Source organism: Scomber japonicus, chromosome 9 (genome assembly GCF_027409825.1).
Source record: "Scomber japonicus isolate fScoJap1 chromosome 9, fScoJap1.pri, whole genome shotgun sequence".
Taxonomy (NCBI): Eukaryota; Metazoa; Chordata; class Actinopteri; order Scombriformes; family Scombridae; genus Scomber; species Scomber japonicus.
The window spans coordinates 17,846,821-17,860,778 of record NC_070586.1 but is presented as its reverse complement, the minus strand read 5'-3'; the positions used below and the strand labels follow the sequence as shown (position 1 = coordinate 17,860,778).

At 38.3% G+C, this 13,958-nt stretch overlaps 1 protein-coding gene across 1 annotated transcript; it reads right to left on the bottom strand.

Moving 5' to 3' along the window:
• Positions 1-5,061: 5,061 nt before the first annotated feature.
• On the bottom strand, positions 5,062-13,405 carry hsd17b3 (hydroxysteroid (17-beta) dehydrogenase 3). Its single transcript, XM_053325530.1, has 11 exons — positions 13,223-13,405; positions 7,748-7,794; positions 6,960-7,035; positions 6,718-6,825; positions 6,487-6,554; positions 6,199-6,243; positions 6,058-6,092; positions 5,761-5,842; positions 5,578-5,643; positions 5,307-5,456; positions 5,062-5,217 (listed from the first exon to the last, which is right to left on the bottom strand). Exons 1-11 carry the CDS (start codon positions 13,371-13,373, stop codon positions 5,062-5,064), a joined length of 984 nt encoding a protein of 327 aa, XP_053181505.1. The 5' UTR covers positions 13,374-13,405.
• Between the last annotated feature and the right edge of the window lie 553 nt (positions 13,406-13,958).

The following is a 13,958-nucleotide window of genomic DNA, read 5'->3' as shown; positions in this document are numbered from 1 at the left end:
CGTTCGGCTGTCCCACCTTCCCTCTCCCCTGCTGCCAAACCACCAGCTCCCTCCGACACTGGCTGCCTCCCCCTCTCACAGCCTTCCCCCACCTCTCTGACCCTGACATCCAAAGATTCTCCTCCTGACACAGACTCCCTCCCTGCCACCCAGCCCCTGTTATACACAGGGCCCAAATCTGACAGAACAGCCAGACCAGAAGCCCAGGTAGTCCTGCTCATGGACTCCAATGGAAAATATTTGAATGCGAAACACCTCTTCCCTGGCCTCAACACTTCAGCCAAACGCTGCAGAAACACGGGCCATGCCATGGAGCTGCTTAGGCAGGACACACTGGGGAGCCCTACATCGTGGTGCATACAGGCACCAATGACCTCCACACCCTCCACCGGAGCACTGCTGAGGCCATGACCAAGGTGGCCGAGAGGGCCTCCAAGGAGTTCCTGGACAGCAGGGTGATTATTTCTACTTCTCCCCAGGACAGACACCCCCCCCCCACATGTCATCCACGACATTAACATGGACATCTCAAGGAGCTGTGCAAGCCCTCCCAAACATCCACCTAGCCCACCACACCAACATTGGGATATGGGATCTCTATGACGGACTACACCTGAACAAGGCTGGGATAAGAACATTTGCCAAAACACTGAAGGACGTTAACCTTGGTCACAACCCTGACAATCAGGTCCACACCAAGAGGCAACATATGCATCTATAACTAGCAATCTTGCCCCCCCACCCACTACACCAATGTCTGAACTAGGAGCAATCAAAGAGATGCTCCACAGTCTGTGTAACAGGTTGCTGCAATGCATGCACTCTCTCTCTCTCTCTCTCTCTCTCTCTCTCTCTCTCTCTCTCTCTCTCACACACACACACACACACACACACACACACACATACACACACACACACACACACAACTTAGATTAGAAAAAGATTAGTTTAAATGTATTAATACTGTATATGTTTCGTTTTGTACATGTTTTAGTTGAATTTATGTCTTTTCTTGTTTTCTCATTAATGAAATCTTTCACAATAAGTTTTTGGAATATCAATCAGGGTTTGTACTTTTGGTCTTAAGACCACAGACCTGGATATCTTAAATAACATATAAGATATTGACATTTTGATTTTAATAGAAATATGGTGTCAATCTGATGCAGTTACTCAGTGTCCCTCAGGCTACAGTGAGCACAGTGCACCGTCGTAGAGACTCAGGAGGAATGATAATCTGGCTCAAAGCTGATCTCAGCAAACACATCACAGCTGTAAAACAGAGCAAAAACCACATTTGGCCAAAAATTAATGAACACATAGGCATTTATACACCCCTCCATCAGAGTCATCATACCACAAAGAAGAGTTCTACAACTCTCTCTCTACACAGAGATATGTCATTTTCAAGCCCAAGGCAAAATACTTCTGTGTGGGGACTTTAATGCATGGACAGGTTCAGAATCTGACTGTATAGACCACACAGGAGATAAACACGTATTCACACAGTCACTTCTGACCCCCTCACCCATAGTCACAAGAAACAACCCTGACAAGACAACAAACAAACATGGGAAAGAGTTAGTGCATCTCTGCAGAGCCTCAGGCCTGTATATATTAAATGGAAGGATCAGAGGGGACAGTTTGGGGTGCTTCACCTACTGCTCAGCTCTTGGGAGAAGTGTAGTTGATTATGCCATCTCAGACATGGACAAACTTAGAATAGAGTAAATTGTTATTTGAGTCTGAACAGAGAATATTAATTGGCCAAATATCTCCTCTCTGTCAGAGACACAAAGCACAGATGGATCCTGACCAAATACAGGCTCAGTGACCACCAACTAGCAATAGAAACAGGAAAACACAGACAGACATGGCTGCCCAGAGAGGAGCATATATGTGGTCACTGCTCCACAGGAGAGATAGAGACAGAGATGCACTTCCTCCTCTACTGTGAGAAGTATTCTTCAATAAGAAACTCTCACTTCGGGGAAATAGTTAAGAAAATAAGAAAGTTTCACATGTTAACCCCAGAGGAGAAAGTGTCAGTTCTGCTAGGTGATGGGACAGCAGCTCTGGCAGCTAAATATGTATCTGCCTGTCACGGCCTGAGGGACTCACCATAACATCCGAAAGTGCATGGATTTATATTTAATTGTATAAAATTGTATAGTACTGTACTGAATATGAATTGTAATATTGTAATATGTGTGTAAATATTTTGTAAAATGCTTTGGCAACAGAGAGAGAGAGAGAGAGAGAGAGAGAGAGAGAGAGAGAGAGAGAGAATGTGCAGCTATATGAACATTACAGATAACACACCTGGAAATTCCCAGTGGTGGAGAGTGGTGGTGTCATGATAGTTAATTAAACTGGTATTTTAAACACATTACTCCTTTGTTCAGTGTGATGTAAATAGTAACACCAGATATCCCATCTGCTCTACAGGAATAAATGCAATGCATGGTCATTTAGTCTCTTCACTTACCAAATTACAGGGACAGTTTTTGATAGGCTACAGACTTACATCTTAAAATGTAAGTGGCCTGTTTAAATTTGGTGTGTGTGTGTGTGTGTGTGTGTGTGTGTGTGTGTGTGTGTGTGCGCGCGCGCGCACGCGCTAGCCCCCATGTTCTGCTGCGGATCCAATCCTCTATCACGAAGAACTACAGTATGAAACCTTTGCATTTTGTGCCCTCTAGTGGTCATATCAAATGTTACAATGCTCAGCGGAGTATAATAAACCACACAGTGAACATTACATGTATGAATACATTTTACAATGTCACTATAAACATTTTTACATTATGTTACACACATTGTATGGACAATTTAAACCAACCTGGATCTAATTCTGATTCACATATGCAATGGATGTACTTACATTTCAGATAATTCCAAAGTCCAGTCGATCAGTTTCAGCAGTTTAATGGACCCATAAAAAGACAATAAAACCATGTAGTTTAACCTTTTTCTGGAACCATATTGATGCTGATACAAATAGGAGCTGCTCATGTCAACATCCCAAGTAGAACAGAAGGTGAGCTCACAATCTGCTTCATGAAATGTTCAAATACTGACATTTTCCTAACATCTGTGTGTTACAGGTGTCAGGATTACAGCTACATCAAACATTAAAAAACTTACAGATAAACATTCAGTAATTTAAAAAAAAAAATCATAATACTTTCGAGATTTACCTATCACATAAATATTAATACCAAGAGACATAAAATAACATCAATACATTAGAGTATGTCAAAGTGTCCAGAAGATTCAAATCTCTGAGTTAATCACATTAAAGTTCACAATTATAATACAAAAACAAACATAAATTACAAACTTTTAATTCACTTTAATAAGATCCATTTGTATCTCTTAAAACTAAAGTGTTACACTAGACTTGGCTTTATTTGACCCTTAAACTGCCTTTAGATTGTTTATTGGTTAATTTCTTGTCTAGACTTGTACTTTTATTTTTACAGTGTTTTAAATGTTGCAAAAGTTCTGTTACCATTTTATTGGGTGTCATATGAGATAAATAAATGCTTATCTTCATGTGAAAATATCTTGCTTTTATCAAAGTCAGGCCAGGCATAGGCATCTAAGCTCAGGGTGACTCTGACCTCCCTCCTTTCGCTCTCTGTTTCTCAAGCCACTTTTCCTATTCCCTGCACTATCTCTCATGGGGAGGATCATTCATCACGGCTGTCTAAACAGCCTGGTCAGCCCATGATTAGTGACTCTTTTAGGTCAGATGTCTTGGTAGCACATACTAATTCAAATGGTGTGTGTGTCTGCATCTGCATATGTACTGTATGTGCACAGATCTGCGTCAGGGAAAGCTTGTGTATGCTTTAAACACTGTACATCATTCTGTGAGCAGCAGGCTATCAAACCCAGGTCTCCTGTGTATTCCCATTTCTCAGGATCCAGGTAGGAACTCATCAATTCTCTTCCGCTCCAACTGGTTTTGTGGATATCAGAGTGGTGACTGACGACACAACTAAGTCGTCTGGTGTTGTATTCATCTGATCGAATGTTTCCTCCATCTCAGAGGGGGACAGGTGGGTTCTAATGGGAGTTACAGGTGTGTTTGTGTTAGAGTGGTGCGTGTGTGGAGGTGAGTAGCAGAACAGGACGGCTCCTCCAGTTAAACAGATAAGACGCCAGACTCATTATCATTCATATTCTTAGGACTATGAAACACGTTTGTTGAGTCAGAGGGTGTAATTTTCATTTAATTGAAGGACAAAAGAATGCTTGTATGAAAATATAGTTTTAAAAATTAAACATTTAAAAAAAATATGTACATACCTGTTGAAAGGTATGGTTTGGAGTACTATTAGTAGTAAAGGTTTGAGAGATTTTGGATATATTTATATATGTTTTGTAATTTTGTTTCTGATGTTTGGTCGTTGAATATGTGTTATGACCTCATCTTTTTTGTCTTTCACCAAGAGAACAAAAAAGTCAACTCAGCAGTCATCACTGAGCAAAGACCTACCAACATCAAAAACATCACTGACTTCACACATACATAAAATAACAAATTGCCAGTGATTTATAGCAAAATTAGAATCTATTCATTTTATATAATAAAGTGGAGAACATTGATCAACAAAAATGACATGTTCAGGAGTCAAAGTAAATCAAACAATATAACATTTGAGACATAACTGCACATTATTGCTGAGGAGTTTTGAAACTGAGCTCTCCTGGGTCTATGATGCCCCCGAAAGGCAAATTTCTGTTTTTTCTAATGCCAGAGACAACTATATATATGTATATATATATAGATATATATTTGATTCTTAAAAGAAAATCTAAACCTTAGTAATTTGAAAAAGGTTATGAATCTTAAAGGTTTTACTGAGGGTGGCTTACCTAAAACAGAACAAAAGAAATACCAAAATCATAGTATTGTTTACTGAACTATCTAATAATAGTATAACTTTCACAAGTTACAAAATCCAGTTCATCTCTACATTTAAATGGGAGAACAATTTGTCAACACCAGCTCCAAAATCAAAACTTTACTTATAGAGGCATTTTACATTGCTATTCCAGGTTATTTGTATCTTCCATTTTCAATAGCTGCACTTGATGTGGAGGTTGATATCTTCTGTGCTGTTTTTTCCTGACATAGTCTTGTGAGATGTTTAGCATACTGTCTGCATAGAGAATCTTGCGAGGAATGGATTGTAGTAACCAGCCCTGTATGCACACATCCATATTCACAAGGACAAATTAGTTTCCTGCCATGTTAATTGGCATTATCAGATGATTGTGCCAGTGAATCTTACCAGGACTGTGTGACAGGCGCTGCCGTATGTTTTGTCTCCAGCTCTGAGATGATGCAGAGAGCTCTTTACAAAGTCCTCCGGTGACAGGGTAACTATGTTGGTTTGCTGGAAACCTGCCATTCGAGTGGAGACCCCAAATGGAGCCACTGCCTGAGAAAAGAGAAGGACAGAGAGAAAGAGAAAGTTAAAAGAAGATTTTTCTTTTTAATGACTTTTAGGTTATCAAGTCATCATTTCTTTTTCCTGTGAGTCTCAGTAAGAATCAAAGCACCTGTATAATAATCCCTTTATCTTTGTACTCCGCTTGAAGACCTTGAGAAAATCTCTCCACAAACACCTATAAGAGTAAGGTGATGATGCACACAGTCACACACAAATGCACATCGCACACACATCAGTGATTATACAAAATCAACCAGGGGAATTAGAGGTGTAATGGTGACTCTCTATTCACCTTAGATGCAGCATACAGAGAGTACAGGGGGCAAGGAATAGAAGCAACTCCAGACGAAATGTTTACAATCACTCCTTTCCCTCTGTAGATGAAGAATATGCCCATGCAACAGTGAAATAATTATCTCTTACATTTGTGACTAGAAACCCCTTGTTAATCTGCACATCTTTACTTGACTATGGAAGGTGCAGAGAGACAGGAAACAGCTGGAGAGAAGGGTATGACATGCAACTAGGGTCTGTGTCTGGACTTGAGCTTTATATGTTACATTTAATAAAGAAAACATGGGTAGGAAACCTGTTCTCCATGCCTGGAAGGATTATTTTGCACATCTGTAGAAAAAAGCAAACATTTTCTTATTTGAAGCAAATTTATGGCTTGAGTTAATTTGTTTTTTTGTTTTTTAAGTAAAGTAAAAGTAAATACACATTCTTTTACCTTGACTGTAGTCTTCACGTTGCAGTTGATCACCTTTATAATTGTCTGAAAGAATAAATAAACATATTACAAGGAAGGTGTGGTTGTTGATAAGGGAAAGGAAATGTTAAAGAGAAGATACAAAGTTAAGAGTTTAATTATCTGTGTGACCCTCTGAAGATCAACATTTGGGTGAGGAATCTAGTATTTAAAGTAACTTATCGCTAATGCAAACAGAAATAGATATGGGAACAAATTATAGATTAGTGGCTATGTATCTATAGTATAAGCTACTAAGGCACCACTGACCTGATCCAGATCTGTAGACTCAAGGAATTTGCATGGGATGAAGCTGGGCAGCATGCCTACATTATTGACTGGAGCAGAAAAGCAAGAAGATTCTGATTGATTTGGGGGGCATACTACAGCAGTAAAGCAGCTGCTATCATTATCCTAAATAACAATATTTTTCTTGTGTTTGGTATCTATAGAGCAAATAATGACTCAAACATTGCATGAAGGAATGGAAAAATGTCCAACCTAAAACTCCAATATTCAGGTCCTTCAGCTGATCCTCAATTTCACTGAACACATTTTCCTTTGTGAAGTCTGCCACTACCACTTTCACCCTCTGCCCTGTAGCATCACCTATGAAGAGTGAATAAGTGTGAAGTCATATACTGTATGGCACTCTTGCATATGACAAATAGAACAGTTGAAAATGTAGTTACATATTTAAAAGCAGACTCAACAAATTGGTAACTATAATTTAATTTTCTTACTTATTTCCTTTGCTACCTGGTCCAATGTTGCTTTGGTTCGACTCATGATAACCACATTCATGCCATGCTCTGCCAGCTAGGGGAAGCAACAGTCAAGTGGTGGACAGAAGCAGAGAAAAAACATACAAATGTCAGCGAGAAAACCTGGTCTGAGAAAGACCTGTGTCAGATCAAATATATTTATAGGATATGTTTGTCTTCAAGTCTTCAAGTTAGGTGCCTATGTGAAAACAATATATTATATATGTATAAATATATACATTATATATTATACATGTATAAACTACTATATATATATATATATATACATATATAAATATATATATGTAATCATTCCTCTTAATACTCATTCCTGTTAATAATATCATGACATGAGGCTTAAGCCATTCAAGTTAGTAAAAAGTTAATTTACAGCAGCAAATGAATTTGTACTATAAGGCTTTAACTGTGGTTGAAGCCTCACCAGAGCTTCAGATAACATCTGAGTACATGTTGTCCCCCATCACGTACACTGAAATCACATTTTGAAGAGATCTGTTATTAGCCAGTATGAACAAGAGGAATGATTGCATCAAGAAAAACCATCTGTCAGTGTTCATTTGGGAACCTGACTTTTGATTTATGGTAGACTTGAAAAAACGGTGAGCCTGTGCTTTAAGCATTTGACAATACATTAAGCAAGTTGTGCAGCATGAACTTAGGTGATAAACAAATTGAAGTTAGTTGTTATATTCTGCCAAGTACAGAAATGTGTGTCTTACATGCAAAAAAAACAAACAATGACTTACTGCAAATGCATATGCTCTTCCTATGCCCTCTGAAGCACCAGTCACCACTGAAACAGGGATACAGAGTGCTGCAAATTAAGGCCATCAGTTCTCACACTTTCCTGCAGTTCCCATTCTAAACACTGGGAGCACTGTGACTCAATGCTGTACTAGGTCATCTACTCCTCCTCAGCTGTCAGACAAATCCATGGTGGATTGTATTTATTTGTTTACACTACACCCACCCTGTTCTAACAGACTGTACTGATACACCATGTTCCCCAGTTGTGGTAAATAATTTTCAGAGAACGGACAGGAACTGCTTGTTTCTGAGTACTTGCTACGCTCCCATTTCCCCATGACCCTGATTACCAAGATCACAGGCATTTTTCTTCACTGTGTTCAAACATAAAGTGATGTGCATACACGTTCACCTGAGCTTGCTTTTAGGTTCGACTAATGCCAAATAAGTTCTTTAAGACTGCTTGATCACCGCTCAGGTATAAGGGGCTCAGATTTAGCCTCTTTTTATGTGTTCAGTTGATTAAACAAATTGAATGCGCTTTACAAATGTGTTCACATTTTTTCATGACACATTGGGAACAGCATCAGATTACAAATCTCTCAACTCTGCTGCCCCCCCTTCTTTTCCTGTTAAGTGTTGTATGAACAAAGTTCATTATTATATTATATTACTGTAAAATATTTATATAAAAATAGGCCTTATATACTGAGGATCACTCGATTATACGCCTAATTCACAAGAAAATGCCAACAGTGTCTTTCAAATCTAGCACTGCATGTATGCCATTTGCAATGACAACTTTGACAGATTTACCACTTGAAATGTGTGGTAATCTTTTAAACAATGGAGTTTTGTATCAGGCAGAAGCAGGCAAAAGCTGGTGTTCTGCCAAATATGTTTCTCCTTCAGTTGGCGTTTTCTCTTTCTCAAATAGATAAAGGTCTGCCTAGTCCCAACCAGATCTATTCTGTGATATTAAAATTCAACCTAAACACCTAAGATCCCAACTGTGAAGGGCAATTGTACAGAAAACAATATTGGATGTTGAAGAAAAAAAAATTGCCTGAAAAGGATTTATTTTGCCTGCTGAAATGACTGTAAGATTCACTGATGAATTGAATTAGCTGTAGTGACTAGCTAGCTAACAAACTTCAACTCTGTGAATCAGTTGAAAACTATGTGTCCAATTGACATCATAATCTTAATATGCATTTTATGGCCTTATACATGTACAATTTGTGGAACACTGTCACTCTTTTTGGAATATACCTGACATTAAGGATTGGTTTATCCCAACCAAATAACTCATATTTTATCAACTACCTCTAGCAGTACGTAGACATACTGTACTGATAGTTTCGGTTTTATTTGCCCAGGTGCTGAGATGTATTTCTGTTGATATCATCATATTTACAACAATTAAAAAATTCAATAGCAACATGCCTTTCAAGAGTCAATGTCTCAGGGAGTGGTATAGCTTTTAGTGTCTTTATCCCAATGTGGTCTTTGTCCAGAGTAATGGTGACCCTGGCAGAAATCCTAAAGACATCGTGTCTATATGTGTAGACACCACCACGGATACAGTCATTGAGGTAATACATACAGATTTTCTTTGTGATTTGTGCGACCCAAACGCTTAATTTGCATGTGACTATCTTAATAGACCTAGAAATCATTTAGCAACATCCACATCTGGTTTGGTCCCTGTGAATAGGGAATAGGCGTGTATCTGGCAGACCTGGTCTTGTTCCAACATTCCCTCATAATGACAGAATCCCCAGTCATTCAAACATTATTGAAAATGTTAAGTTGATTGCCAAGAAGATGCAAGTAATCACTTGAATATTGGGGATATATTTCACTCTAGTGTTTGCTATCAGCGGTGTACTGAAACTGCTCCCCTTAGGGTGGCAACAGTATGGTTTCTCTAATGTAATATTTATATGTTGTGAGTCCTACCAGTGATACCACTGATAATACTTTATTGGGAAGGCACTGGATTTGCATAATGAAGACTGGGGCTGCAAGGATTGGTTGATTAATCAATCAATCAATCAACAGCAAATGAATGAGCCCCTATTTGGTAATAGCTTAATTGTGTAAGCCATTATTCAAGTGACAATGCCACAAATTCCCTGCCACCAGCTTCTCTAATGTGATGATTTTTTGCTTTTTTCCTGTTTCATATCATTGTAAACTGAAATTATTTGGGTTGTGGGTGGGACTTTGTTAGTCAGAAAAAACAGGATATTTTGATGATGCTGCCTTTGCCTCTGGGAAATGGTCAGGGTCATTTTTAACCATTTTCGAACATTTTATTGGCCAAACAATCAATTAATCGAGAAAATAATCAGAATCCCAATTTGAGACTGCACTAATATTTATTTTCTTCTACTTATCTAACAGAAAGTTTTGAATGTCTGTTGGATCTGTTGTACAGTTTGTAGGACTTCCAAACATTCCTTGTGTGATTGTTGTACACTGAGAGCTACTAAACAAGAGTCAAATTCCATGTATGTGTAAACATGCTTGTCCAATTTAGATGATTCCGAAGGGCTAAGCTCCTGATATAGTAGATGATAAATGTTGCAACCCTCATATATGGTTGAGAGCTCTAGTGGCCAAAAAAAAAGAAAAATGTGCCTCTTTCACATATTGTCTAGACTCACACTTAGAGTCAGAGTAAGGAAGTAGTAGCAAAATGGCTTCACACTGAAAAGTTGAACTATGTGGGCATCTAATCAGGATGCCTCCTTGTAAAGGTATGTCTAAGTGGGAAGAAATCTTGTGACCCCATAACACAGTGGAAGAACTACATAGTCCATTTGACCCAGCAATACCTAGGTGTTCCCAGTGTTCCCCTATAAGTGGCTGGGAGAAGGAATATATGGGTCACCTGCTGCTATCAATCCAGACTAAAATGGTAAAAGTCTTTCTGGCATGTTTTAGTTGAGGCACTAACATAGCTCAAAAAGAGCAGTATCTGCGTAACTTTACCCTTGGACCACACGTACGACATCTGCAATTAAATATTCGTGGAATCAGTAACAAGGATCAGGGTTGCTCAATAACAGCTCTAATCTTTGTACAATTTGGAGTCATCAGTCCAAACTCGCCCATTTTAGGATATGAGATGAAACATTTTCTCTAAAATATAAAACATATTGGTAGCTTCATGGTGGCTTTAAAGTTTCATATTTCTATAGAAGCTGCGGAGGGTTATATGGATGTAAGGATTTATCTCTGTTGTAGTTTGTCATTATATGCCTGATGAAGATTGGATAGACTGAAACACTGCAATTCAATAAACATACAACAGTGAGCAAGACAGTGTGTGGGAGCTACAGTATATATAAGTATATATAAATATAAGAATACATTTCCTGCAATAAAGTACTGTAGGATATATATTCTTGAATAGTTAGATGATAGTGGATTATATAATATTTATTATTTTATATTATATTTTTGATATTTTGTGTCAAACAAATAAAGAAGTAGACAACATAGTATTCATTCATTTTGAAAAGAATCAGCTCTGGCATTTTCTCCTTTGCAAATGAGTTCTAGCCACAGCCTGTGTATGCCTGCAGTCATGAAAAGTTTACACAGACAATGTTAAGTAAACCTAGCCTTTTTCAAAACCTACATTTATTTTCTTATAACATACATATGTTGTAGGTTTTATTTTGTTTTGATAATTATTTTGTTTGTGTCACATAAGTTGTTTTTGTTTTGGTACCAATTTAAGACAATGTTGTTTTTATCAATACAACTGCTGTCCTTTTCATTTTACAGTACCATAATTACCAGTGAAGTATGAAAGTTCTGAGGTTCTGTAGCACAGCCAAGGAAAAAAGTAGTGTTTCTTGGTGTGATGAGCCAAGAGGTCCCAGTAAACAGTACTTGCCACATTCCTGTTTTTCTAGAATGTCTACATAGCGCCAGGGAACAGTTCATTGCTCCCACAGTAACCATCTTGCATGCAAATCCAGTGAGATAGTTGAGCTCAGTAGCAGAATCTTACGATCTCGAGAAGAGTGACAGGAAATGTGTTAAAAAAGTAACAAAAATAATGGAACTAAGATTGGGATGCATTCCTGTTTACAGTTTACTTTGATACTACCACTCAGTGACACAAAAAAAAACACATTGAAATGACACAACTCTGAAGGAGAAACAAACTCATGCAAATGTGGTTTCACATTGTCCGGTGAGAAATGAATGCAGAGGGACGGGGTTTATACAGCCCAGAACGTACTGTTCTGATGGCTGTTTTTCCTGTGTGCTAGAATGGAATGAAAGTGGACTCTAGAAAGAAAGAAAAGATTAAACCAGTATTCTATGTTTTTTTATGAAGATTTCTTTAGCCCTGCAGTGAACTGAGTCATCTCTTCAGAAAATGCCAATGCAAATATTATAAGTTGTAGAACACTGCACTGGGACCTGCAGAGAAATGTTTCAGTGCAATTACTGGGCAATTTTCACTATTCTCAAGTTTATTGCAAAGTCTGAATCATTCAACAGCTGAATAATGAAAGTGTTCCTTCCTTATCATCTTTAATCCATTCCATAAATTTACCCAGAAGGCACCTAATTGCACACGTTTGCGGATTTGACAGTTCATTCTATGTCCAGTGATACTGGTTTTCCTCTCTTGTCATAAATAAGTTATATTTAACCACAACCTCACTGTCAGTGAATATTTTTCAGATCTAAACAGCTGTTCAATAGGTTTAAACACATGACTTTTGTGAGAATTTGACACTGATGTACACATTACACAAGTGTACTCTTGCATAACAGCGGAAAGTCTTGACAAGTCTGGAACAGAAAAAAACAAATCCAAAGCTTCTTCATGCAACAGTGAGTTCAGTCATGAAAACTATCATAGTTTGTTTTTTTATCCTTCCTTCTTTACGGGCACAGACACATTCTGACGCGTGTACTTTAACACAACAATAAGGTAATGTATGTAGTGCAATAATAATTAAACTTAAAATGTAGTTTTCTGTCACAAAAATATTGAATAAGATCTGACTGAGACCAACATAAATTGTCCTGATGTTGCATATCATACCCATATCATATCATATCATATCATATCATATCATACCCATATCATATCATATCATATCATATCAACAATGTGATCTATTGTTTGTTTGACATACAATACACACACACACACACACACACGCGCGCATGCACGCACGCACACACGCGTGCACGCGCGCACACACACACACACACACACACACACACACACACACACACACTCATGTATCCATCACTTCAGAGGACATTAAAATGAATGACTAACATTACAGGGACTTTCGTTTTGTCTCCAAAAGGGAGATGAATCACCCAACATGTGAATGTGTAAACATATTTATGTCCCCACCACATGAAGAACACACACACACACACACACACACACACACACACACACACACACACACAGAGCTCACCTGCCCACTCTCCCATTGATGAGAAGAAAGACTCTGGCAGTGGAAACCACACTTTTGGATAAAACATCCTACTGAAAAGGAGCAGCTTTACTCCGTAGTAGACAACAACTGCAGCACCAAGAGAAATGAAAAACAGTTCCATTGAATCCATACTTCTCCTGCACAACAAACTCAGACTTTTAGCTTCTCTGTGTTTGTGTTTGCTCTGAGAGGTTTTTTGTTCAGTGTTTCAGTAGAAATAGAGAATGACAGAAAGTGGGAATAACTCTGCGGGAGGACACTCCCCTTTCAAGAACATACACACACATACCGGCACAGACTCTTGCTCCAACTCTGATTCTAACACACACACACACACACACACACACACACACACACACACACACACACACACACACACACACACACACACCCACACACACACACACACACACACAAACACACACACACACAAATAGTGGTGCTACTGAGGTGAGAAGTACATGATTCCTTAGAAATTCATCTGTTAGAAATTTAGGGGTGATCAAAAATTATCAAAAATCTGTACAACAATACAACATTTTCTGTGCATGGACCCTCAATTTAAATAAGGAAAATCTCCCGAAAAAATTTATAATATACAGTACATGAAGAATGTGATCAGGAGCATGCCGAGCAACTTTAAGTTAACACCAAAAGCAGAACTCTCTGCTCTCTGCACTTTTTATTATGAACCAATCTGTCTGCTGAAATGTGG